Below are 24,982 nucleotides of genomic sequence, written 5' to 3'. Positions count from 1 at the left end.
TGGGTGCTATTCCCCAAACAAAAGGGTATTGAGATGGAAGCCACCTCTCAGCCTCAGAGAGGATTCTTATGCAGCTTTCCTGGGCCTCCCATCCACATGAATGGAGGATCTTGGAGACTGGTCAGCAGGCCCAGCTGCTGAGTAGAGCTGTACCCTCCTGCTGAGTAGCCTTTGGAGAATAAACAGGGTTTCAGTCAACCAATCAATCAAACAGCCAGTCTGTATCCATACTGTGTGCCTTCTGAGTGCCCAGCCAGCCTTGTAGGGCTAGCTATGGTGGAAGCAAAAGGAGGCACTATCCACCTCGCTGTGTGGTAGGAGTCACAGACTGGGTGAATAGAAGCAACTGAGAAGAAAGGTAAGAGGATGGATCACTAAATATATTGTATGGGTTGAACTTTAAGGCCTGTGTGATCAACATGGACTACAATGAGAAAAGCATATACTCTGGACTCATGTGGACCTTGGTTTAAATCACAGCTTTAACATTAAGTGGCTGCGGGGACTCGAGTAGTCACTAAATCTTGTCTGGCCTCAAGTTTTCTCTCTGGAAAATGAATGTAACACTGAGGTGAAAAATAACACACACACACACACACACACACTTGGCACTGCCTTGTGTATAGTAGTTTTTCTGTGTGTATAGTAGTTTTTAGTAAACAACAGCCATTAATATTAGTCAAGGAGAGCTTTCTTGACAAGGAAGGGCAATGGAGCATGTGTAGCATAGGGTTGGAAAGCAAAGGCTCATAGGTAGGAATAGGTAAGGCCTATGTTTGGGACAACAAGAAGCCAAGTCTGACCAGGATGGGGTTTTTTTTTCTGGGAAGGGATAGAAGGGGAGGGAAGGGGAAGGAAGGTGAAGGGGAGAGAAGGGACCATCTCCTAAATGGGGAACTTTGAGCAAATTACTTCAGCACCTCAAACTTATTCCATCATCTGTGAAATGGGGATGTATTACTCGTAGACTGGTGCAAAATTTAGTGACTAAAGTCTCATGCAATGCCTGTCACAAAAAAGGGATTCAATGAACACTAGCCATTATTAGCAATACTAACAATAACAATTAAAGTAATATGCTATAAACATTAAATAGCATTCTGAATTTCTGGAGCCTCAAAAAAAAAAAAAGATGGTAAAACTAATCATATTTGTCAGTTTTTTCCCCCACCTTACTATTCCTTTCCATCAAGCTCTGGAGTCTCTAAATGCTCATATTAATGGTAATGAGAGCATAAGAAAAAATCATATAGGGTAAAAATTGAATACTGAGAAAATTCTACTCACACCTTAATTAATTTTGTTAATTAGGGAGGATAAAACCTTAGGTAATTAACAACACTCCTTAATAATACCTGCTATGTATTAAGTGCACTGTTAAGTGCTAGGCATGGTACTAAGTGGATACAAGCATTTTCTCATTTAATACAGCAGTAGTATGAGGTAGGTCAAATGTCATCCCCACTTTGCAGATAAAAATCTAAGACTCAGAGAGGTTAAGCAACTTTCTTAAGGTTGCAGAGTTAATAAGTGGTACAACTGGGTTCAAACCTTGTTTTGACATATTTCAAAGCCCTTATCATGATTCTTGCCAATAATACAAAAGCATCTGGGGCAGATGCATAGAGTCACAGAGCCACAGGAGAGAACCATTCATTGTCTTAGGAAGATTTTGGGCCTACGGTCCCTGCTCAGAAGGGAGAAGAATGAAGAGGAAAGCATGATGTAAAAGAGCTTCAAAGTTCCAAAGTGAGATTTTCTGAGGCTTTCCAAACAGAACAGGCACGGTGAGGCAGGAAACTAAAGCAGATACCATAAGCCTAGCAACGTTAGCTTGATTGTTTCCAACATTCCTGGATTCTCTCTCTTGTTCCTCAGATTCCAGGAAAATTCCCTGTGAAAAAACACAAATGGTTCTAGCCATGCTGATAGAATATGCATTATGGTTATACCTGAGCTTGAATTTTAAAGCAGAAGCAGCATTTGGGCCACAGTAATGGTGGTGCGGAGACAGCCTGACAGCTGACCTTGCTAATAAAACTCTTCCTGCTGCTGGGCCCTGGGGGACTGCAGATTTGTGTCCTGCACCCGCCTCAAGGGGCTGAAATGAGGGCTAGATTACTGCTCACCAGGATGCTCGGCACACACAAGGTAGGCAGACAGACACTCAAATTGGTTCTTAATGCTTCTCAGCAATCAGAATGGTTGCTCCTCTAAATCCCCCATATCCACCCCACTTCTGCTGCCACAGCTCTTAGAGTACAAACAAAGCTCCTTAAAGTGGCTTCAGATGGCCTGCAATGTCTGCTTATTCTCTAGACTCCTTCTGGCTTCTTCCTTCTGAGCTCCAGTCCCATCAGCCTTCTCACACTTGCCATGCTTCCTCCTCCCACAGGGTTTAGTAAACAAAAATCTCTTCTGCCAGGAAAGCCCTTTCCACCCTTCTTCACTTAGGTAGCTCTTTTTCATCCTTCAACTTGGAGCTCAAGGTTCCTCTGGGAAACTTTCCTTGACCAGAAAAAATCTCTATTATAGGCTCTCATGATTCCCAACTTTCTCCTTTGCAGCATCAATCACAGTTGCAATCTCACATTGTATGATTAATGTTTGACTGGACTTTAAGCTCCATGAGGCAAGGCCTGCACCTATTACCACCTATTACCATGGAGCTTACCATGGAGCCACTAGGGCCTATAGTAAGCACTATTTGTTGAATAAATGATTGAACTAATTCTGCATTTTTACTTCATTTTTGTTTTTTCCAAAGGGAGGTCAAGCCTCTGTTTATAGGTTAATGTGACTATAATATCTACTAACATTTGCTTAACTCTTCACTTATCAAACACTTCCAGCAATATTCAATAAGTATTCATTGAATATTTAAATGAACAATACAGCAATGATCTGCCACCTTTAAAACTCACAGTATTGCACAAGAGAAAGATAACTGAACAGATAATCCCAACAGAGTGTGGTAAGCGCTATCACAGGGGAAGTACAGGGTGCTTGGAGGGGGACTTTACAGTGCCCTTGGAGGGTCAGGAAAGGCCTCCTGCAAAATGTCACACTGATTACCCTAGGGTTAAGTAATTTCCATACAACAAGGGTTCATCTGCGTAGAACTCTCAAAGGTATCAACAAAGCTATTTCACAGTCCAAGCAGGAAGTTGACTAGACCAAGGCCACACAGCCAAGAAGCAGTAGGGTCAACACTGGAGGATCTATTTCAGGGCTGGGTTCCTTTTTAGGGATATCCTCCCAACTCCCAACAGCTCCATCCTAGGAGGCCCTACTTCTCTGATAATGGGGTTTTCCAACTGCCTGACTCTGCTGGACTTCTGGGCAGTTGACCGGCTGCTTCCACAATTCATGTAACCATAAATTTTGGGAAAAACTGCCAATCCAGCTTCCACTAACTGCCTTCCCTCACCAGGGAGCAAGCAAGTTAAGACTTAGCAGGTCACACATCTAAGAAAAGTTGCCAAGCCCTGGGCCACTCTGCAGGACTGCCTGCCAGGCAATGGTCTACTCATAGCAAAGCCCTAGTGTTGGGCCCTTCCAGAGGGATTTAGGTTTGGAAACTAAGGCTCAGAAAGAGAGGTTATATGACTCATTAAGGGTCACAGAACCAGTTAGTAAGTACATCAGAAGAGGAACCTCGGTCTTCTAATTCCAAAATTTTGTATTCTTTCTGAAACATTATGCTGCCTTCCAACATCATAGTACTAAAAAGACCTATGTGGGTTTCACCCTATCATTTAAAAAACTGTAATGGTCTTAGGGAGTTTTTACTACTAGCATCAAATTACAAAAGTCAATGCTCCTGAGGTCCTCACCTTTTGTCTAGGATAAAGCTTCTGTCTCAATCCACTGCAAGCCCCAAAAGAATATTTACATATTTACTGATTAACAAAGCTAGATGTTTTGGTTGCTCTGATGCCATCATTAATATCTTCCCATCCAACCAAAATGATACAACAATCGATAAACAGACAGTCTCTGTGAGGCCCCGAGACAGCCAAATGTACTTAGCAGCCAGGGATTTTTTTCTAATTAGATAAAATCCCTGGATCAATGCGCAAAACATTTACCTATGCTGTAGTTCAGCACATTCTGGACACCTCAATCTTGGCAACTGGACAACAAGTGCCTCAAGCCCCAAGCTGGGACATCCAGGGACAAGAACTAAACTAAGCCACCATTGCAAAGCTTGAATAAATGTGTTTACTCCCAAACAAAACCCAATCCTTTTTTCCTTCTTGAATTGAAACCAAATCAGACTTTTTCCAAGGCCATCTAGTAAACCAGTTTGAGCTGGTATGAATTCCTTTATCAAAAGAAAATGAACTATAACTGAGATTTTTTTGAGAGGCAACATGGTATGGATAGTGGGAAGAGTCAGAAACACCTATACACTCAACTGTCTAGCTGACGTGCCAAATTCAGCATGTTCAAAACTGAACTCAAAATCTTTCTCCCCTGACTATGTCTTCTTCTAGCATCCCATCTCAGTAAATGGTAATCATCCACACAGGTGATCAAGCAAGAAACCTGAAATTCATCCTTTTTTTTTAGGTAGTTTTACTGAGAAATATCCACACATATACTGTCCAACCATATTATGCAATAAATGGCTCACAAAATCATCACATAGTTATGTTTTCCTTACTACCATTATTTTTAGAATATTTGCTTCACTCTAGAAAAAGAAAGAAAAAGAACTCATACATTCTATACCCGTACCCCCCCCTCTCATTGACCACTAGTATTTTAATCTACCCAATTTTTAAACCTTTATTCTCCCATCGTTTATTTTTTATCCTTATTTTTTTTACTCATCTGTCCATACCCTGGATAAAAAGAGCACCAGACACAAAGTTTTCACAATCACACAGGCACGCTGTAAAAGTTATATAGATATGCAGTCTTCTTCAAGAATCACAGCTACTGGAACACAGTTTAACAGTTTCAGGTACTTTCCTCTAGCCACCAAAACACCATAAACTAAAAAGGAATATCTATATAATGCATAAGAATAACCTCCAGGATAACTCTCAACTCTGTCTGAAATCTCTCAGCCATTAAAGATTTTATTTTGTCTCATTTTTCTCTTCCCACTTTTGGTCAACAAGGCTTTCTCATTTCCAGGATACCAGGTCCTGATTCATCCCCAGGAGTGAGGTCTCAGGTTGCCAGGGAGATTTACACCCTTGGGACTCATGTCTCACGTAGGGGGGCAGGCAGTGTGTTCACCTGCCAAGATGGCTTAGAGAGAGGTCGCATCTGAGCAACAGAAGAGGGTCTCTGGGGGTGACTCCTAAGCATAATTATCAGTAGGCATGGCTTCTCCTTTGCAGGAATAAGCTTCATAGGGGAGAGTTCCAAGATTGAGGGCTCAGCCTATCGAATGTTGTCTCCACTGCTCGCAAGAATCTCAGGAATTCCCCACATGTGGAAGTTGAATATTTCCTCCTTTCTCCCTGGTCCTCCAAGGGAATTCTGCAAATACTTCTTTATTCTCTGCCCAAATTACTCTGGAATATATCGGGAAATCACACTAACCTGTACAAACCAACAATATCTCATGCCCTATTCAAGATTCCATGCACTTATGGTGTTCAACTAAACTGACAATAGAAATTAAATTAGATAATGTGCTACCAAAAATATAAATTTTGCACCAAATAAACATCTCTCCCTTTGGTCTTTGGTCTTGCACAGAGGTTGAAGTTTGAAAATATGGGCCCTATCTTCCTTTACCTAGTATTCTGATTTACCTTAGTACTATCCAGATCAGTTTCATTCATAGTGTAAGGGATCAGGAGCTCAACCCCAGCCAAGTGGAAAGTCCCCCCCAGACCCATGAAGAACACCCGGTAATGGGGTCAGGATGTGGGAATCACACAAACCTGTTTTTGCAAAAGCTAATAGCCTTCTTTGCTTCTGTAGATAAGCTTGCTTGCTTACAGCTGCAAAACCAGGATGTGGGTCTGTGAAACTAACGCCACTTCTCTGCTTCTGTGAATAAGCTTGCGGTTTCACCCTTTATAAGCCCACCCTGCAAGCCCCACGGGGCTGCTCTCTGAATCCTTCTTCTTGGGATTTCTGAGGCAGTCGCCGGCCGGCTAATAAAGACTCCAAATTGGCTTGCAGTTTTAAAATTTGTGGTCTCTCTTTTGGTGCGCCCCACAACAATAACTCTAGATGAAGTCTGATCACTTTTTCAGCTTTTTAAAGTTGCCAAATGGTGGTAATGCTGTCTTTCGTAGCTTCAGTGCTCTAACTCTGAGTTTCAGGTGTCACATAAATACCCCAACTTTCAAGAAACGACCAGGTTTCTTGAAACTAGTTCAGTATCTCAGAATTTAGAAATAACAGTTACAACTTCTAAATATATGTGACTGCTGTAAGAGCTTACAACCTAGGAAACTTAACAAAAGGCCCCAACCTGATAACCCATGCTTCCGACTTCAATTCTCGGAGTTTGCATATTACAATTAATCCATATGAGTGAGGCAGAATAATATTTGTCTTTTTGTTTCCAACATTTTATTCAACATACTGTCCTTGAAGTTCATTCACCTAGTTGAATATCTCACAACTTCATTCCTTCTTGCAGCCGCTTTAGTCTCTTACATGTAAACACCACAGTTCCCCCTTCCATTCCTCAGTCATTGTACCCTTAGGCCACCTTCATCGATTGCCTCTGAACACTGTTGCCAAAAAAGCCAGTGTGCAAATATCCATTTGTGTTCCCACTCTCAGTTTCTCCATGTATATGTCTAAAAACAGGGTTGCAAGATCATATGGCAACCCCATCCCTAGCCTCTTGGGGAACCGCCACTGTCTCCCAGAGGGGCTACAACAATCAGATTCCCTACCACCAGAGAATAGGTATATCTCTTTCCCCACATTTTTTCTAGCACTTGTTTCTCTGCTCTTTTTAAACAATTTTATTCGCACATCATACAATCCAACCTAAGTAAACAGACATGCCTTCGCCACTATAATCTACATGAAGACACTTTCTTTTCTTCCACATAGAATCTATACCCATACCTCATGCCCCACCTTGTTGACATTTAGTTCTGGCATAATACTTTTGTTACATTCAGTGGAAGCATATTACAATGTTACTGTTTACTATAGACCCTAGCTTATAATGATTGTACCTTTTCCTCTATACTATTCATTTTCAACCCCTTGCAATGTTGACATTCACTTTAATTCATTCTTAACCTCTTCTGCTCCCTAACTGACCATATCCAATTCTATCCATTCATTCAACATACATTTATTAAGTACTCACTGTGTCAGGCACTGTACCAGGCACTGATATTGTTCTAACCTTCACCAAAGTTCTTTCTTGCTTACTTCTTCTGTCTCTGTTAATGACATCTTAGCTCAAGTCACCGCCTATTGTTGCTCTCTCGTCTAAATCACTGCAGTTACTTTCCAGCCAGTCTCGCTGCATTCACCATAGCTCTCTACCAATCTTGTCCACTGAGCAACCACAGCAATCTTTTAAAAATACAGATGTTTATCATGTCGTCAAGTCTGTTCTATACATACATCTGATTAAAATCCTTCAAAGGTTGCTCACTGCTCTTAAGACAAAAATGAAAATTATTAACATGGCCTACCTACCCAGTGTAGTATGGTTTAAGTCACCAAATCCATTTCATGCCACTCTTTCCTTTGCTCTCTAGAGTCCAACCATATTGTTTTTCTCTCAATTCCTCAATTTGCCCACATTTTTACTTAACCCAGGGCCTTCTACCTGCTATTCCCTCTAACTGGAACTTGCTTCCACCTTTCTCTTCATCTTTAATTTGGTGTCATATCTAAGAAGGTTTTGCCTAATTCAAGCTCACAAAGACTTACTCCTGTTTTTTCTCTAAGAGTTTTATAGCTGTAGTTCTTGTATTTAGTTCTATAATGCATTCTTAGTTAATTTTTGTGTATGGTGTAAGGAAGGAGACCAGCTTCCTTCTCTTGCATGTGGATATCCAACTGTTCCACCACCATTTGTTGAAAAGCCAAACTGTACTTCACTTTTGAAATACCTGATTATAAGTGCACAATTAGTTATCTAAAAAATGCAGTTAGTTCCATGCAAGTACCAAGAGGGCAGGGACTGTACCTATCTAGTTTACTTCTTTGATTCCTAGCTTCTCATAAATATTGGTTGAATGAATAAATAATTTTATTATCATTTCCATGTTGCTTGGGCTCACAGAAATTAAGCTTTTTGTTCCTTGCTCCGCTGGTTGTCAATTTTTGACTAATGTCCTCCTTCCTCACCTGGGAGGGGAAAATGAGCTCTTTCAAAGTAGGAATTGCTTCTCCTTTCTCACTGAGTTGCTTTCCCCCCATCCCACCCCACCCCCACCCCCAATTCAGCTCAGTACAGTCACTGGGTACAGGCTGTACAGATGGATAGCTGAGTGAAAAAGGATCAATGCCCTACACATGATCAGGACCCTGTTTTTAGTCCTTCCCAGCCTCAGACTGTGATCAAATCAAATAGTGTATAATTTCCCTACCCCACCATACACCCCAGACTGTTCTTGCCTTGGTACCACTATTTAAGCTGTCACCTTTGCTTGGAAAACCTCTCCTTTCTACTGGCTAAGCCTTATTGATCTTTTACGACTCTGATTAGGGACCATCTCCTCTAGGGCATTTTCTCTGATTCCCCAAGCTGGTGGGGGCAGCCTCTGTATTCTAATGCCTCACAGCGTTGACTACACTGTGTTGTCACAGTCTGCCTTGGACTCCTTCATTGAGGGCTGGAACCATGACTGGTCAGGTGTCCTCTGTACCAAGCATAGGACCTAGCACATGGCAGGTACTTGGTAAATGTTAAAATGTACAAATAATCTCGGAGAGACAGGGTAGGAAGCCTCAGGTGCAAGATTTATATCATCATGCTCCCTTTATTAGAAAACATTTGGGCTGATGAATGATTGAACTAAGTACTCAGCAGAGAGGCCCGGTCCTTTGCTAGGAGTAGGGAAATGGGTAGAGGTGTTGTCTTTCACACAGTATGTTCTGAAGGAAATGTGATCTCCACGGGAGAACAGGAGGCCTCATGTCTCCTCACATGGCTCAGCCTCAGCCTGGACAGATGTGCCATCAGTCCACCCCGTGTCCTAGGTTTCAGGTGAGTGGTTTCAGTCTAAAAACCAGCCCTGGGTTTGGGATGAGCCCAGGAACAGGGCCACCTGCTCACACACTGACAGATGGGATAGGGGCCCCGGGGTTGGGCTTTTGCTCCTGAAGAGCCAGAGCTGAATGCATTTACAAGGTTTAAGTGCCTTGGGGCAGAAGGGAGGAAATATTTGCCAAACTAGGAGAAAAGAAGAGTAAAGAAAGGAAAAGAGAAAGGGACCCATCTGTCCTCTGACATAGCCAATGGAAATATGGAAAATAAGATGCTGGCCTGCCTCAGGTTTGCTGAAAAGTAACTTTCCCCAAGTTCCCACTGTGTTTGGGAACAGGGTAAGAGACAGTGGAGAACCAGACCTTGTCCCTGCCCTTGAGGAGAGAGGAAATCCAGTGGCTTAAGGTAAAGTCAAGCCCACAAACTTCTAATATAAAGGATAGAGTGTAGTGAGTGGCAGATCCAGCCCTGCCTTGGTCAGGCAATACTACACACCAGTTCCACACAGAGGAGGTCAACAGTACCCACATATCCACTGTCCAGAGCTGCTGGTTTGATCATCTCAACTGCATGAGGATTCTTGATCAATTCGTGATGAGGTCTGCATCTGAACCTAGATGGTATTCCTGTTCATGGACTGACTCTCCTCAGTCCTAACATTCAGCTTCACTTCTCTCACCTGCCCTCCAGATTCTCTTTCAGAAGAGTCCTCTCCAGCTACAGCCTGGCATGGCCCTTCCTAGATAACCTTTATACCTTCACAGATCAGAAAGGAGGTTGGGAGGCAGAGGCAGGGAAGAAGGAAGGGGAGATCACACCCAGGTAGGAGGAGACAAGGAAAGCTTCACTAGGAGGTACCACTTGAACTGAGCTTTAAAGGCTGACAGGATTTAAGCAGAGGGTGATAAGCACAGGTATGGTAGATTGAATTATGCATGCCAGAAAAACATGTTCTTAATCTTAATCCATTTCTGTGGGTGTGAACCCACTGTAAATAAGATCTTTCAAAGATGCTATTTTAGGTTAAGATGTGGCCAAGTGAATCAGTTTGGGCTTTAATCTGAATTTACAAGCAGAATGAAACTCAGACACAGAAACAGAAAGGCCACAGAGGTTGGAAGTCAATGGAATCTGGAAGAGAAAGAAGACATTGCCATGTGCTAGAAAAGCCAAGGACCCAAGGACTGTCAGCAGTCAGCCCCAGAGCACCACAGTCTTCCAAGAGAAAGCACCATCTGGTTGACAACTTGATTTTGGACTTCTAGTCTCAAAAGCCTGAGCCAATAAATTCTCATTCTTTAAGCCAACCACTGAATGGTATTCATTTTAACAGCTACGAAACTAAGACAACAGCGTATAGAAGGCGGTCTATATGGAGAGCCCACATCCAGGGGCCCAGGAACTACAGACTCCACAGTATCTTAAAGAGGAGGATAAAGTTTCTACTCTCTGAGGAGAAGAGCCTCAGGGTGTTGCCCTTCACTATTCAGAGTTCTCCCAAGGTTCTGGGGGAAACCAGTTTAGGCAGGTCAAGGCAGAAACACACATAGCATACATGAAGGCAAGAGGAAAAGAAGGGGAAAGGATAATATTATTTACCAGGTCTGAGTTTTGTTCCAAATATGAATATCACTGACTGAACTGGTGATATAGATGGTGGTCCAACCATGAGAAAACTATGTGTTAATTTAAATTATTGAGGATGGGTCTCTATCCTGCTATAGGCAGGTCTCCTGAGTAGAACTAAGGGCAGGACACACAGAGGAAGAAATAAAGAAGTATGATGCACCCACGCAGAGGTCCAGGGAGTAGAAAGGCTAAAGTACCTATTGTAGGAATTCAGGAGTTTCCTTTTAGAAAGGACAGTCAGGCTCTCCTTATCCCCTCTACATTCATAGGTCTAGCTCTGTTTGCAAGAAGAAATGTAATCGGTGGGGTACACCTGATCCTCGAGATCAGAGCCTGAGTTCACCTTTCTATCTCTACTGTCCAGTACTTCCCACTCATTCATTCATAAGTGGGAAACGTTTTTGGATTGATAATAGATTGGGGAGAGAGAGGGAAGAATGGTCTAGTTCAGGCCTTCATCACCTTGAATTTGGTTTACTCCCTTCCCCAGTTCAGTTCATCCTTCACCCTTCTGAAACACAGCTCTAACTGAGTTGTTCCCTTGTTCAACGACGTCTCATGTCACTCCACTACCAACAGGATAAGAATTCAACACTCCTTTCCCTAGCATTCCTGGCTTGTACATTCTAGCCTCACCTTCCCTCATTCCCCATATCCTGCAGCCCTGCACAAGTACCACCACGGTAACATCAATATGTTCTCTGAACCTATAGCCAGCTGGCATCTGCTGCCACCTGCCTTTAGCTTGCCCCACTGCTCTTCAGTTCTGTATGAGGTTATGGTGGAAGCTGTTGTGCTGAAAAGCAGGGTCTGCACCTTGCTCATCTCTGACTCCCTCACAAGGTAGTGAAGAGACATTCTGACTGACTCATCATGACTAAGGAAGACAGGACAAGAAAGGAGGCACGAGAAAAGCAAGAGAACACACATGAAGGACTCCTACAGACACTGTCCACACGGACAAGGATGAATATTCAGAACAATTCCTTGAGTCTCACACACATGCACAGCTAAATCACTTTCTGTGTTCTCTGGGCAGGTATTTGTTATTAGAAAACTGTGTATTCAAAAGAGCTAAAATAGTCAATATTTGGAGGCTCAATGGAATTGGGTAAACTCAGCCTCTCCTGGGTGAAGGAAAGATAGATTCACAGTGCTGCTGCTCTTTGAATATCCTGCCTACACCAGGTTAGCCAGGCAAAAACAGCAGCCTGAGAGCCTTTGGCAATTACCAACAGGTGATCCCAGGTCCGGCAAGGGTCTGAATGGCTAGGATATAGCTGCTTCCACCCCCTCACTCTCTTGCACTACAGCAGATGGAAATGAGGCTCATCTGTTTCTGGAGGAATGAAGATGCCATGCACAGCCTGAAGTTATGAATGGCTCTTATAACAAGAAGCTGACATCTGTGCTTGGTTTCTAAGATGCATCATTGTATGTTTATTAAACCATTGCTCTATCATATTTATTTGGCTACAAAACAACTCCCAGTCCGTATTTTCAAAAGTGGTTTATTAAAAACTAAGCCTTGAACATTAATACTCAAAAGCACTCTTGAGAATCAATAATAATGCTGCAGATAAAATGAAAGGGAATCAAAGCAGTAAGTCTTGGTGGGGGCTGTGATTGCCTTTCAACACCTTTTTGCATGTTCAGGCATCTGGACTGGGGAAGAACACCAAGGGCCCCTGGCACTTGGTGCAGGGATAACCAGCCCAAACACCTGACTTCCTGTCTAAAATATGGATATGGCTGCAGGGAAGAGAGGGTGTTCTATGGCCACCAAGCTCCATTCAAAGGGCCAACAAAGTTCAGGCCAGCCCAATAGGGGCCACTAGTTAGACCAAGAATAAAACTTCTGCCTCTAACCAATAGCCCCATAGTGAGGCCTTATGCTGGCACCTCTCCTAGACCAGACTCTGTGTCCCACCCCTGGTATCAGGCTGAACCTTGAGTTGAATCCTATATCTGCCCAAGAACAAGCCTCAAATCCAACTGGCAGTGGTCATACAGAGACAAGGTGAGCCAGTGAGACTGGAGAAATGCAGTTTGCTCCCAGGTAGGAGTCCAGCATGTGCTCCCCAACCCTACAGACAGGTCTCTCTAGCCCCAGAAGACCTTCTGGCTGCAAGGTCTCTTTTAGCTCCCTCCTGAAACCCCAAGCCTCTCCATGAGTGCCTACTTACACCCCTTCCCAGGCAGCAACGAATAACACAGAGAAACAAGGACAAATTGGAAGATTCAAAGAAGAACCCACAGGATCTGGAGGGGATTCTAAACCATGCCCTGTGAAGAAAACAACGGCTGAGGAATTTAGGGATATTTGGCGTAAGATCTCACCTTAATATATCTAAGGTTTCACCTCAGTCAAGGGAGACAACAAGCTCTGTAACTACAGGAAAGACACAGGGGCAGTTCCCAGCTTAGTTCAAGGAAGGATTTCCTCCAAGGAAGAGTGAGGAAAGGGCTCACTCCCTCATGTCAGGTGAAGACAAGGCCTAGAGTTAGACACTCACCTGCTGACTTCTTGGACATTGTTGGCACGAGCAGCTTCCATCAGGGCTGCATCTGAAGAGAGAGGGAGCAGTGGTCAGATCCCTGGCCAGGACCTACCCCTTAGAGCTGCTTGCAGGACCCCAGTAAGAGCGTGGAAAAGGAAGCACTTCAGAAATATGGGCTTTATATATACACGAAGCTAATCATCTTCTCCTGCCCTCTTCATAAGCTATAAAGTTCTGTAGATGTACAACAGGCTTACGTTACTGTCATTATTATTAAAAACCATTTCCCTATCTTTCCCTGCTTTCTTCCCCAACTGCAGTTACTCAACCAAATTCTCAATCGACATCACAGGTCACAATCCTGAAGAAGGGACGGGATGGGGAGAAGGAGGCAGGGGTGTGACTCCTCTGAGAGTGGAGAGGGCCTAATTAAGTCCCAGGAGACCTAGCTCCAGTCCACTCCGTCACCTACTCACTATGTGACTGTGGTAGCCCTTTGCCTCCTCAAACCTAGCTTCCTTGACTAAAAAAACCAGAATCAATAATCCTTGCCCTGCTAGCCTCACAAGGCTGCCGAGAAGATGGAATGATGGATGAAAATTTTGCAAACTCCTGGTGCCAAGTCCAGCGAGTGAAGACACAAGGTAGAGGGTTCAGATAACCCTTAGGGATCATCAAGCCTAGCAGAAAAGCAATGTTAAGCAAGGCTTGACCTGGAGAGCCTGCTGTCACCACCTCATGGCCAGAAAAAGAAAAACTGCTGACTTAGAAAAATGCAAAATCAACAGAAGAGGCACAATTCTTCAAATAGTCAAATACCAAATACCCATGGAACCTTCTGTGCCCAGCGTGGTTCTGAACTATATCACTGGGCACCAGACAGAATCATACCCATCCCTGCCTCAGGGAGCTCTCAGTCTAGCCAAGCGACATACAGTGAAACATGAGAAGGCAGTAGAGCAGGGTGGAAAGACCATCTGGAAGCACATATTCCAGCGTTTCAATCCCAGCTCTGCCACTTACCTAGGATATGTCGTAGTTGACAAGTCAGAAGAGGCTCCTACCTCAGGACCTAAGATTGTGTCTGGTCACGGTTTTGAATGCTATCCTTTTTGGTAGAGACCTTGGTCTCCTTGTTGGAGCTCATATAACACCATTTCAATGAAAAATGTAGTCTGGAGCCACCAGAAGCCTTTAAGACCAGAACTTGGACAGTCCAGGTTCTCTGAAAGTCAGGGTCCCAAGCTCTAGGCCAGTGGGTCTCAACCCCGACGGCAATTAGAATTACCTCCAATGCTTTAAAAACATGCTGATGCTCAGGCCGTACATAGGTCAATTAAATCAGAATCTCTGGGGTTGAGACCCAGGCATCAGTGAAGTTTTAAAAGCTTTCCAGGTGATTCTAACCAGAGTTAAGGACCACTGCTCTGGCCCAAGCCAGGTAATACAAAAGGGAAGGGGCATTCTTCTCTCACAGAGCCAAGTCTCTCAGGGCCAAACCCCCAAACCACCTTCTCCCCAATGTTGTCATATTCTCTCCAGGTTTAGTCTTCCCATAAGCACAGTGGCCTCAGCACATTCCCTACATGTGAACATTCCATGGCTCTCCACTGCCTAGAGTAGAAATCCCAATCCCTTCAAATCCTTCAGCCTGGCATCTAGGCCCCACTCTATCTGCTCTCATCTTATTCCAAGACTTATTATCCTCTGACCAGGCTGGCCATTCTGCTATGCCCTGGACACACCAAGCTAATCTGTAACTCCCATATTTTCTTCCCTGAAGCCTTTTCAAGGAATAAAATCCAATTCAAGATACTAAGCACATGCTAAGTTCCAGAATCGAAGGTGAACAAATGATGTATACATATTGGGGAAGGGGACCGGTACCAACCAGCAAAAAAGATAAGATGCACTTCCTGCTCTCATAGGGCTCATAATCCCATCCTTCTCTCCTTTTCATCTATTGCCTCATCCTTCAGAATTGAAGTTCAAATTCCCTATCCTCCAGGGGTCTCCAAACTTTTAGAAAGTTTATCTTAACCCTGCTGCCCTAAACAACACATAGTCACCACCACCCACCAGACCTGCAGTTCTAACTCCCCTGCACTGTCCCCTTAACTGATTTTGCATTAAGTTAGGAGTTCCACCAATACCTAAGCTCAAATTAGGTACACAGAGAGGTTTGTGTGTGTGTGTGTGTGTGTGTGTGTGTTTTAATGCTGAAAGTTACAGAATCACAGCATGCATAAGTTAGGAGAGCACTTATGGTTTCTATGTCAACACCCTCATCCTGTAGATGAGAAAACTGAGGGCCAAAGAGGAGCAAGAGTCCAAAATCACAATAGGAGTTAGACGTGAACCAAACAAGATCTCAGGTATCCTGATTCCCAATCCAAGGCCCTACCTTTACAGATGTCATATCTGTTAAATAAACAAATGAATATGAAGACAGTGCCACTCCTGTTCCCAAAGTCTCAGAACTTGGGATAAGCTCTTATAGAAAACACCATGTCTGAGTTTTCCCCCAAAAGGAACCTGTATGGTTGGACTCGTGTGGCCAGAAGTCTGGCTCTCTCTCCACTCTTATAGCTCCTGCACAGGGACATGTATCCAGATGAGATGCCAATCCTGCTTCTGCTGCCTGGCCCCAGTGGTTGCCTTAGGTCTCCAGGGATCCAACTTCCTTTTCCTACCTACTGCTCCCACATAGCAATTTCACCCAGTGCTTGAGCCCAACCCAGCAAAACTCTGGGAGACTGATGGACAGGCTTAGGCTGCTGAACACTGACAAATTATTCATCACTGTATAAATGAGAAAACTGAGGCCAAAGAGGAACAAGCGGTCACATAATGAGTGGTGACAAAGCTGGCACTGAAACCAAGTCTCTTCTTTCCTTAGGCCACCTTAGTGGGGCAACTTCTATAAACACCCCCCCTCCAGATTCCTGGAGATCTCTTAAAAGAACTGGACCATACAGAATATTAGATGCTTAGTCCGATGCCCTCATTGTATAGATCAAAGTGAGGTGCAAAAAATGGGAGCTGAACACTGGGAGATTACCCAGCTCAAAGACAGTGAGCTTCCCACTACAAATGCATTGACCCAGTGACCACATGTCTGGGTTTCTCCAGAAATAAAGCTCTGAGGCTCTAAATCTGTAAGCATGTCCCACCCTCCAAAAACGGGGAATGAGGACACTCCTCCCGCCTCTCTCTTTCTCGAACGCGGACTGTCCCGATAATCACCTTTGTTGGACGGGTTCTTGCTGTAGCAATGAACCACCAGCGCCGTAGCGAGGGCCCATATGCCTAGTCCCGCACCGCCGGGGACCCCATTCCAGCTGTCCTGTCCCGGTAGGGTTTCTTCGGGGTTGGGAAGGTGTCCCCACGTGGCGGACACAAGGCACGGGGCCTTTGCGCATCCTCCTCGGCGCCCCGGGGTGGTTGCCCCTCGTCCGGTGAGCAAGGCTGGCGATGTTCCAGGGCGCCCCCCGGCGGCCGCCCTCAGCCACTGCGGCTCCCCGTTGCCTCCGGTAGTTACCCTCAGGTTCGCGGCACCTCCGTGGTTCGGAGGCATTGGTAACCTAAGCAGCCGGAGGAGGAGCCGCGGCGCCGGCGTTGTTCTCTTCAACACCAAGGACCCCAGCATCGTGACAGCTGCTTCTATAACCCCCTGGTGCCGGCCCCTGTGCCGACCACGTCCAACATGGCTGCCGCGGCGCGTTCGAAGACGCCGCGAATGGGGTGAATCGCGCACTACCTCACGGGAATAGTAGTCCACAGCCCTAGAGCTTCCCGCAGCTGGAGAACAAATAATCCACACTTCCCAGAAGACTGTAGAACTGTGTCACAATGACTGTCGACCTATAGGATCCCGGGGCATATTGGGAAATGGAGTTCGGGCGGGAGCGAGCGTGCGCGCGCGCGCGTGTGTGTTTATGAAACCTAGACCTATTTCGTTTAGCCTGTATCACTTCTTAGTCTGGTACAGCTTTACAAAAAGGATGTATATAGGGTAACTGGTGTAGCTGAAGTAGAAATACCTTCCTTCCCTCCTCCCTCCTTCCCACCCCTCTCTTCCCTTCCTTTCTTTTCTTTTAAACATTATTTATTGTGAGATATATATATATATATATATATATATATATATATATATATATACACAAAAAAAAAAGCAATAAATTTTCAAGTACATTTTAACAAATAGTTAAAGAACAGATTTCAAAGTTTGGTATAGGTTACAATCCCGTAATTCCAGGTTTTTACTTCTAGCTGCTCCAAGATACTGAAGACTAAAAAGAAATATCAATACAATGATTCAGCAGTCATACTCATTCGTTACATCCTAACTTCTCTGTTATAACCCTTCTTTCTCCTTTGAACCTTCTCCCAGTCTTTAAGGATATTTGGGCTATGCCCATTTCAACTTTTTCATGTTGAAAAGGGGTGTGCACAATATGGGATAGGGGGAATGAAACTGGTTGATGTTCTGGGAGAGACTGGTCCCTCTGGAATTCAGTACTTACATGGCCTAGGAACCCTCTGAAGGTTTTAGGTTTCTGAAAAGTAAACTTAATGCATGAAAATTTGTAGAATCTCAGAAAGATCCCTGGGTGTTCTTTAGTGTTAACAGGAATGATGCTGGTCAGGTTTGGCAAACAGTTGCAATTACCAATATCTAGCTGAAGCTTGCCTAAGAGAAGCCTCCTGACTCCATTTGAACTCTCTTAGCCACTGATAGTTTATTTTGTAACATTTCTTTTCCCCCTATTGGTCTGGAAGGTATTACTAATCCCACAGTGCCAGGGCCAGGCTCATCCCTTGGAGTAATGTCACACGTTGTCAGGGAAACTTTCATCCCTGACTGTCACATCCCACATGGGGGAGGGAGTAATGGCTTTCCTTGTAGAGTTGGGCTTAGAGAGAGAGAAGCCAACTTGAATCAACAAAAGAGATTTCCCGAAAAGCAACTCTTAGACATAATTATAGGTAGTTTTAGCTTCTCCACTACTAAAATAAGTTTCGTTTAAGGGCAGGTCTCAAAATCAAGGGCTTGGCCTATTTTCTTAGGAGTCCTTAAATGTTTGAGAAAGAACCAGGGGTTTCTCAGATGGGAAAGGTTAGTAATTCCATATATTTTTTCCAGTCTCTCAAGAGACACTACCAAATACTTTCAAATTATCATCCCACCGCAGTCTGGGATGTATCCGGGTATTATATTAAGTTATACAGAATTACCAGACTTCATTTCCATTCTGGGCTCCATGTGTTTGTGTTGTTTAACTGAACTGTCCAAACAGGTTGATTTAGATTGTGTGTTACAGAAGATTTAGGCTCTAGACACAATAAACTTCTCTGCTTTTGGTCTCATACAGTAGGTAAAGCTCCAGACTACATACAGTATCATCCTTTGTCCTATATTCTGATATATCTTAGCCCCAACTAGATCAGCTTTTTTTTTTTTTTTTTACCAAGGAAATATTCCAAGTTTATTCACTAATGTCAGTTCATATCAATGAGACCATACAGTATTTGTCTTTTTGTTTCTGGCTAATCACACTCAGCATAATGTCCTTAAGGTCCATTCATGTTGTTACATACTTCATAACTTAATTCTGTCTTACAGCTGCATAATATTCCATCTTATGTAAATGTCACAGTTTGTTTAGCCACTCGTCTGTTGATGGACATTTTGGCTGTTTCCATCTCTTGGTAATTGTTAATAATGCTACTATAAACATTGGTGTGTAAATGTCCATTTGTGTCCTTGGCCTTGTGTCCTTTGAGTAGAGACAGCATATAGATGGGTCCTGTTTTTTAATCCATTCTGCCAGACTATGTCTTTTGATTGGAGAGTTTAATCCATTAACATTCAGTGTTATTACTGCATGGGTGGTACTTTCTTCTACTATTTTGCCTTCTGAATTTTATATGTCATATCTAATTTTCCTTCTTTTTACCTTTACTCATAGTCTTCCTTTCTACACTCTTCTCCACACCTCTCTCTTCTGTCTTCGTATCTGTCTCTAGTGTTCCCTTTAGTATTTCTTGCAGAGCTGGTCTCTTTGTCACAAATTCTCTCAGTGATTTTTTGTCTGAAAATGTTTTAATTTTTCCCTCATTTTTGAAGGACAATTTTGCTGGATATAGAATTCTTGGTTGGCAGTTTTTCTCTTTTAATAATTTAAATATATTATCCCACTGTCTTCTCGCCTCCATGGTTTCTGCTGAGAGATCTGCACATAGTCTTATTGGGCTTCCCTTGTATGTGATGGATTGTTTTTCTCTTGCTGCTTTCAAGATCCTCTCTTTCTCTTTGACCTCTGACATTCTGATTGTTAAATGTCTTGGAGTATGTCTATTTGGATCTATTCTCTTTGGGGTACGCTGCACTTCCTGGATCTGTAATTTTAAGTCTTTCATAAGAGTTGGGAAATTTTCAGTGATAATTTCCTCCATTAGTTTTTCTCCTCCTTTTCCCTTCTCTTCTCCTTCTGGGACACCCACAACACGTATATTCATGCACTTCATATTGTCTTTCAATTCCCTGAGTCCCTACTCATATTTTTCCATTTTTTCCCCTATAGTTTCTGTTTCTTGTTGGATTTCAGATGTTCCATCCTCCAGTTCAGAAATCCTATGTTCTGTCTCTCGAAATCTACCATTGTAGGTTTCCATTGTTTTTTTCATCTCTTCTACTGTGTCTTTCATTCCCATAAGTTCTGTGATTTTGTTTTTTCAGACTTTCAGTTTCTTCTTTTTGTTCTTTCCTTGCCTTCTTTATATCCTCCCTCAATTCATTGATTTGATTTTTGATGAGGTTTTCCATGTCTGATCGTACATTCTGGGTTAATTGTTTCAGCTCCTGTATGTCATTAAATTGTTGGTTTGTTCCTTTGACTGGGCCATATCTTCAATTTTCCTAGTGTGATTTGTTATTTTTTGCTGGCATCTAGGCATTTAGTTACCTTAATTAGTTTATTCTGGAGATTGCTTTCACTTCTTTTATCTAGGGTTTTCTTGCTGGATGAATTTGTTGTCTATCTGTTCTTTGACATTCTGTTCAGCTTTATCTGGACCTTTACTTAAGTTATGTTTAACAGAGGAGAATTTTTCAGTTCTTGTTTTCTTGTTTCTTGCCCTGCTTGTGTAGTGCCTTTCCCCCACACACACTTAGGAGGGTCTACTTAGATATTATAGACCCCAGCCAGATTTTCCCAGACCAAACTGGCCTCCTGTCAGGAGGAAAGAGTCACCTGCGTCGGTTTTCCCTGAGGGTGAGACCCAGCAGGTTGAAAGACTTTCCTGTGAAGTCTCTGGACTCTGTTTTTCTTATCCTGCCCTGTGTGTGGCACTTGTCTGACTGCAGGTCCCACCAGCATAAGATGATGCGGTACCTTTAACTTTGGCAGACTCTCCCTGCTGGGGGCATGGTAGAGACAGAGGAGAGGTTGTAGGCTGGTTTTAATGGCTTCAAATTACCAAGTCCTGGTGTCTGAATTCCTTGATGGGGGGATTCCACCTGGGTGGGGCTTCACCCCTCCCCTGGGGAAGGCACAAGTTCCAGATAAGCCCCCAAAAGAGTTCACTTCTGCCTATGCCTGGGGCAGTTGCAGCCTGAAAAGTCCTGCCGCTGTATCCAGAGGCAGTCAAGCCTTTGTAGATACACAATCACAAAAACCTCTGTTTCCTTCTTTCCTCCCCCCCCCCCCTTTTTCTGTCAGTCCTGCCCCCTTGGCACCGGGGCAAAAATGAGCAACCTCCGCTTTGATCAGGTTTACCTAAGCTGGGGGCCTACTTTTAGGTGTCAGAATTTGTTAATTAGTTCCACAATTGGCGTTTGATTGTGCCCAGTCCCTGCTGCTGGTAAAGTCCTTTCCTTTCCCCTCTGGGAAGCGGCCTGTGGGGGAGGGGCGCTGGCTGCTGCAGCTTTGGGAACTCACGGTTCTGTGGGGACTCGCAGCCAGTTCAGCTGGTCCAGACTGGGGTACGCTGTGTGTTTGGTCACTATCGTGGCTCCGGGAGCTGTTCTATACTGTTTCTGGTTATTTAGTAGTTGTTCTGGAGGACGAACTAAAATGCGCACGTTGTTAAGCCACCATCTTGACCTGGAAGTCTACAATTAGTAGATCAGCTATTTTTTTGTAAAATTTTTATTCTATAATATATACACAAGCCAAAGAAAGAAAAAAGCAATAATTTTCAAAGCACTCTTCAACAAGTAGTTACCAGAGTTTGTCATGGGCTACCATGCTATCCTCTCAGATTTTTCTTTCTAACTAATCCCGAATATAGTAGGCTGGAAGGAATAAATATTTTTTATCATCACAATCAACATTTTTTTTTCTATTTTGTAAAAAACAACATATATACAAAAAAGCAATACATTTCAAACCACAGCACCACAATTCAGAGTTTGGCATGGGTTGCAATTCCATAATTTTAGCTTTTTACTTCTTGCTGCTCTAAGATACTGGAGACTAAAAGAGATATCAATTTAATGATTCAGCAATCATATTCATTTGTTAAATCCTACCTTCTCTGTATAACTCCACCATCACAATTGATCCTTCTATCCTGCTTTTTTAGGGGTGTTTGGGGTATGACCATTCTAATTTTCATGTTGGACTGGTCTGTTAGTAATGTGGGATAGGGAAATGGAACTATCTGATGTTCTGGAGAGGCTGGGCCTTCTAGTTTTCAGGCCTAATCTAGTCCAGGGATCCATCTGAAGGTTGCAGATTTCTGAAAAGTTACTCTAGTGCATGGAACCCTTGTGGAATCTTATAGATTGCCTTAGGTGTTTTTTCAGATTGCCTATAATGGTCCTTGGGGATTGGCAGGTTATAATAGGTAGCAACATCTAACTGAAGCTTACATGAAAGCAACCTCCAGAGTAGTGTCTCGACTCTATTTGAACTCTCTCAGCCACTGATAATTTATTTGTTACACTTCTTTTCCACCTTTAGGTCAGAATGGAATTGTTGATCCCACAGTGCCAGGGCTGGACTCATTCCAGCATGTCATCTCATATGCTGCCAGGGAGACTTTAATCCCTCAATATCATGTCCCATAGAGGGAGGCGAGCAATGATTTCACTTTCAGAGTTGGGCTTAGAGAGAGTGAGGCAACATCTGAATCAGCTTCATTTTTATATCTAATTGAAGACAGATTTCTTTTGTGGTTACTTTAACAGTTGTATGTAGCAATTCTGACTTTGAGAGCTGCAAAACCCCAGCTCTGAGTCTTAGATGTCACAGAGGTACCCAAAGTTCCAGGGAAATACCAGCCTATACACATATAGCACAGCATCTCAGAATCTAGAAATACAACTCTGAACTAAGTGTGACTGCTATAAGAGCTTACAATGTAGGCTTCAATTTTCTTATAAGTATTTTCTAAAAAGAGACCATACCATATTTATTCTTTTCTTTCTGGCTTATTTTGCAGAACACAATGTCCACAAGGTTCATTCGCTTCGTTGTGTGTTTCACGACTTTGTTCCTTTTGTCAGTCACACAGTATTCCGTCATGTGTATTCATCACAGTTTGCCATTCTGCTTCTCAGTCTTTGTACTTTTCGGCCACCTCCATCTATTGGGCATCATGGGAAATGCCCCAAATAAACAAACACGGTGTCCTCACTTAGTTTTACAGTTATCGGCACTCTCAATTTTAGACAACTTTCATTGGTCCAAAGAGACAACTGATAAATCCCGCTTCACCAAATGTCAAATCTATACCTCCCCTTATCACTTGTCCCTACCTCCAAATTTACTCCTGGTATTACTGTGGTACTGTTGATGCTGTTCTGTTCATTACAGGCAATAGCATGCAATATTAATTTCCCCCCATACCCCTCTGTTGTTGATTATTTGTACAAGATCAAACCTTTGAACTAGTTCATGTAAGAACTTATTTATAATTGTAGAGCTAATCGGTGGAATACATGACTGTATATAACCTCTTTCAATCCTGTTCACCTTCAATATGGCAACGTTACTTTTAACCCCACTAATAAACTCCCTTCACTTCTACCCATTCCCTTACATTTAAGTTCAGCTTCATTGGGTAACCATTCACCCATCTCTAGCTTCTGTGTACCTCTAGGTCCCCTATATTTCACATTGTAAGCCTCTGAGTTTACCTTTACAAGAGTCATAATAGATAAATCATATGCTATCTATCCCTTTGCGTCTGCCTTTTCCACTCAGAATTATGCCCTCTAGGTTCATCCATGTTGTCATATGATTCCTGACCTCATTTCATCTAACTGCTGCATAATATTCCATCGTATGTATACACCACATATTGTTTATGCATTCATTGATGGGCACTTAGATTGTTTCCATCTTTTGGCACTTGTAAAAATGCCACTATGAACATTTTTTTTGCAAATGTCTGTTCATGTTATGCTTTTAGCTCTTCTGGCTACACACCAAGTATTGGTATTTCCAGGTCATAGGGCAACTAGATATTTAGCTTTCTGAGGAACTGCCAAACTGTCTTCCACAGCAGCTGTTCTCACCAGCAGGGAACAATTTCTCCACATCGTCTCCAACATTAGTATCTTTCTGTTTGTTTAATAGTAGCCATTCTTATAGGTATGAGGTGATACCTCATTGTAGTCTTACATTTCCCTTATAGCTAATGAAGATGAGCATCTCTTCATGTGCTTTTGGCTATTTTTATTTGCTCTTCAGGAAAATGTCTATTCAAAGCCTTTGCCCATTTTATAATTAGGTTGTTTGTTCTTTTGTTGTTGAGTTGTGTAAGATCTTTACATACACAGGATATCAAACTGTTGTCTGATATGTGGTTTCCAAATATTTCCTCCCATAGAGTTGGCTGCCTCTTCACCTTTTTGACAAAGTCCTTTGAGGCACAGAAGCTTTTGATTTTAAGGATTTCCCATTTACCTATGCTTTCTTTCTTTGCTTGTGCATTAGGTGTGAAGTTTAAAAAGCGACCTCCTATTACTATGTCTTGAAGATGTTTCCCTATATTTTCTCCTAGGAGTTTTATGATGCTGTCTCCTATATTTAGGTCTTTGATCCATTTTGACTTACTTTGTCTAATGGGTGTAAGGTCATTCTTTTGGCTATTGATATCCAGCTCTCCTATGCCCATTTATTGAAAAGTCTATTCTGTCCCAGTTCAGTGGATTTGGGAACTTTGTTGAAGATCAATTCACCATAGATTTGGTGGTCATTTTCTGCACTTGCAATTCAATTCCATTGATCAATATTTCTATCTATGTGACAGTACCATGCTGTTTTGATCACTGTGACTTTATAATAAGTTTTAAAATCAGGAAGTGTTAGTCCTCCCACTTTGCTGTTTTTGTTTGTTTGTTTGTTTTGTTTTAGGATATTTTCAGCTATTCATGGTCTCTTTTCCTTCCAAATAAATTTGAAAACAAGCTTTTCCAGTTCTTCAAAATAGGTTGTTGGAATTTTAATTGGCATTGCTTTGAATATGTAGATCAATCTTAATTACATTCAACTTTCCTATCCATGAGCACAGAATGTCTTACCACCTATTTAGATCTTCCTTGATTTCTTTTAGCAATGTTTTGTAGTTTTCTGTGTACAAGTCCTTAACATCCTTGGTTAAGCTTATTTTTAGATACTCGATTCTTTTAGTTGCTATTTTCAATGGAATATTCCCCTTAATTGTCTCCTCG

At 42.8% G+C, this 24,982-nt stretch overlaps 1 protein-coding gene across 2 annotated transcripts in view; it reads right to left on the bottom strand.

Annotated features, from left to right (window-relative positions):
* Positions 1-17,119, bottom strand: part of CLPB (ClpB family mitochondrial disaggregase) — a 183,437-nt gene extending 166,318 nt beyond the window's left edge. The window contains exons 1-2 of one of the 2 annotated variants that reach the window (XM_077113690.1): positions 16,543-17,119; positions 13,312-13,363 (exon numbers count right to left, since the gene is read on the bottom strand). In XM_077113690.1, the coding sequence (XP_076969805.1) occupies positions 13,312-13,363; positions 16,543-16,945 (455 nt within the window). In that variant the 5' untranslated portion in view covers positions 16,946-17,119. The remainder of the gene's footprint in view (positions 1-13,311; positions 13,364-16,542) is intronic. The other variant, XM_077113691.1, reaches the window with a different exon arrangement.
* Between the last annotated feature and the right edge of the window lie 7,863 nt (positions 17,120-24,982).

The sequence above is a fragment of the Tamandua tetradactyla genome, chromosome 8 (assembly GCF_023851605.1).
Source record: "Tamandua tetradactyla isolate mTamTet1 chromosome 8, mTamTet1.pri, whole genome shotgun sequence".
Lineage (NCBI taxonomy): Eukaryota > Metazoa > Chordata > Mammalia > Pilosa > Myrmecophagidae > Tamandua > Tamandua tetradactyla.
Note: the sequence above shows the minus strand (reverse complement) of the source record. Positions and strands in the feature narration are given on the sequence as shown.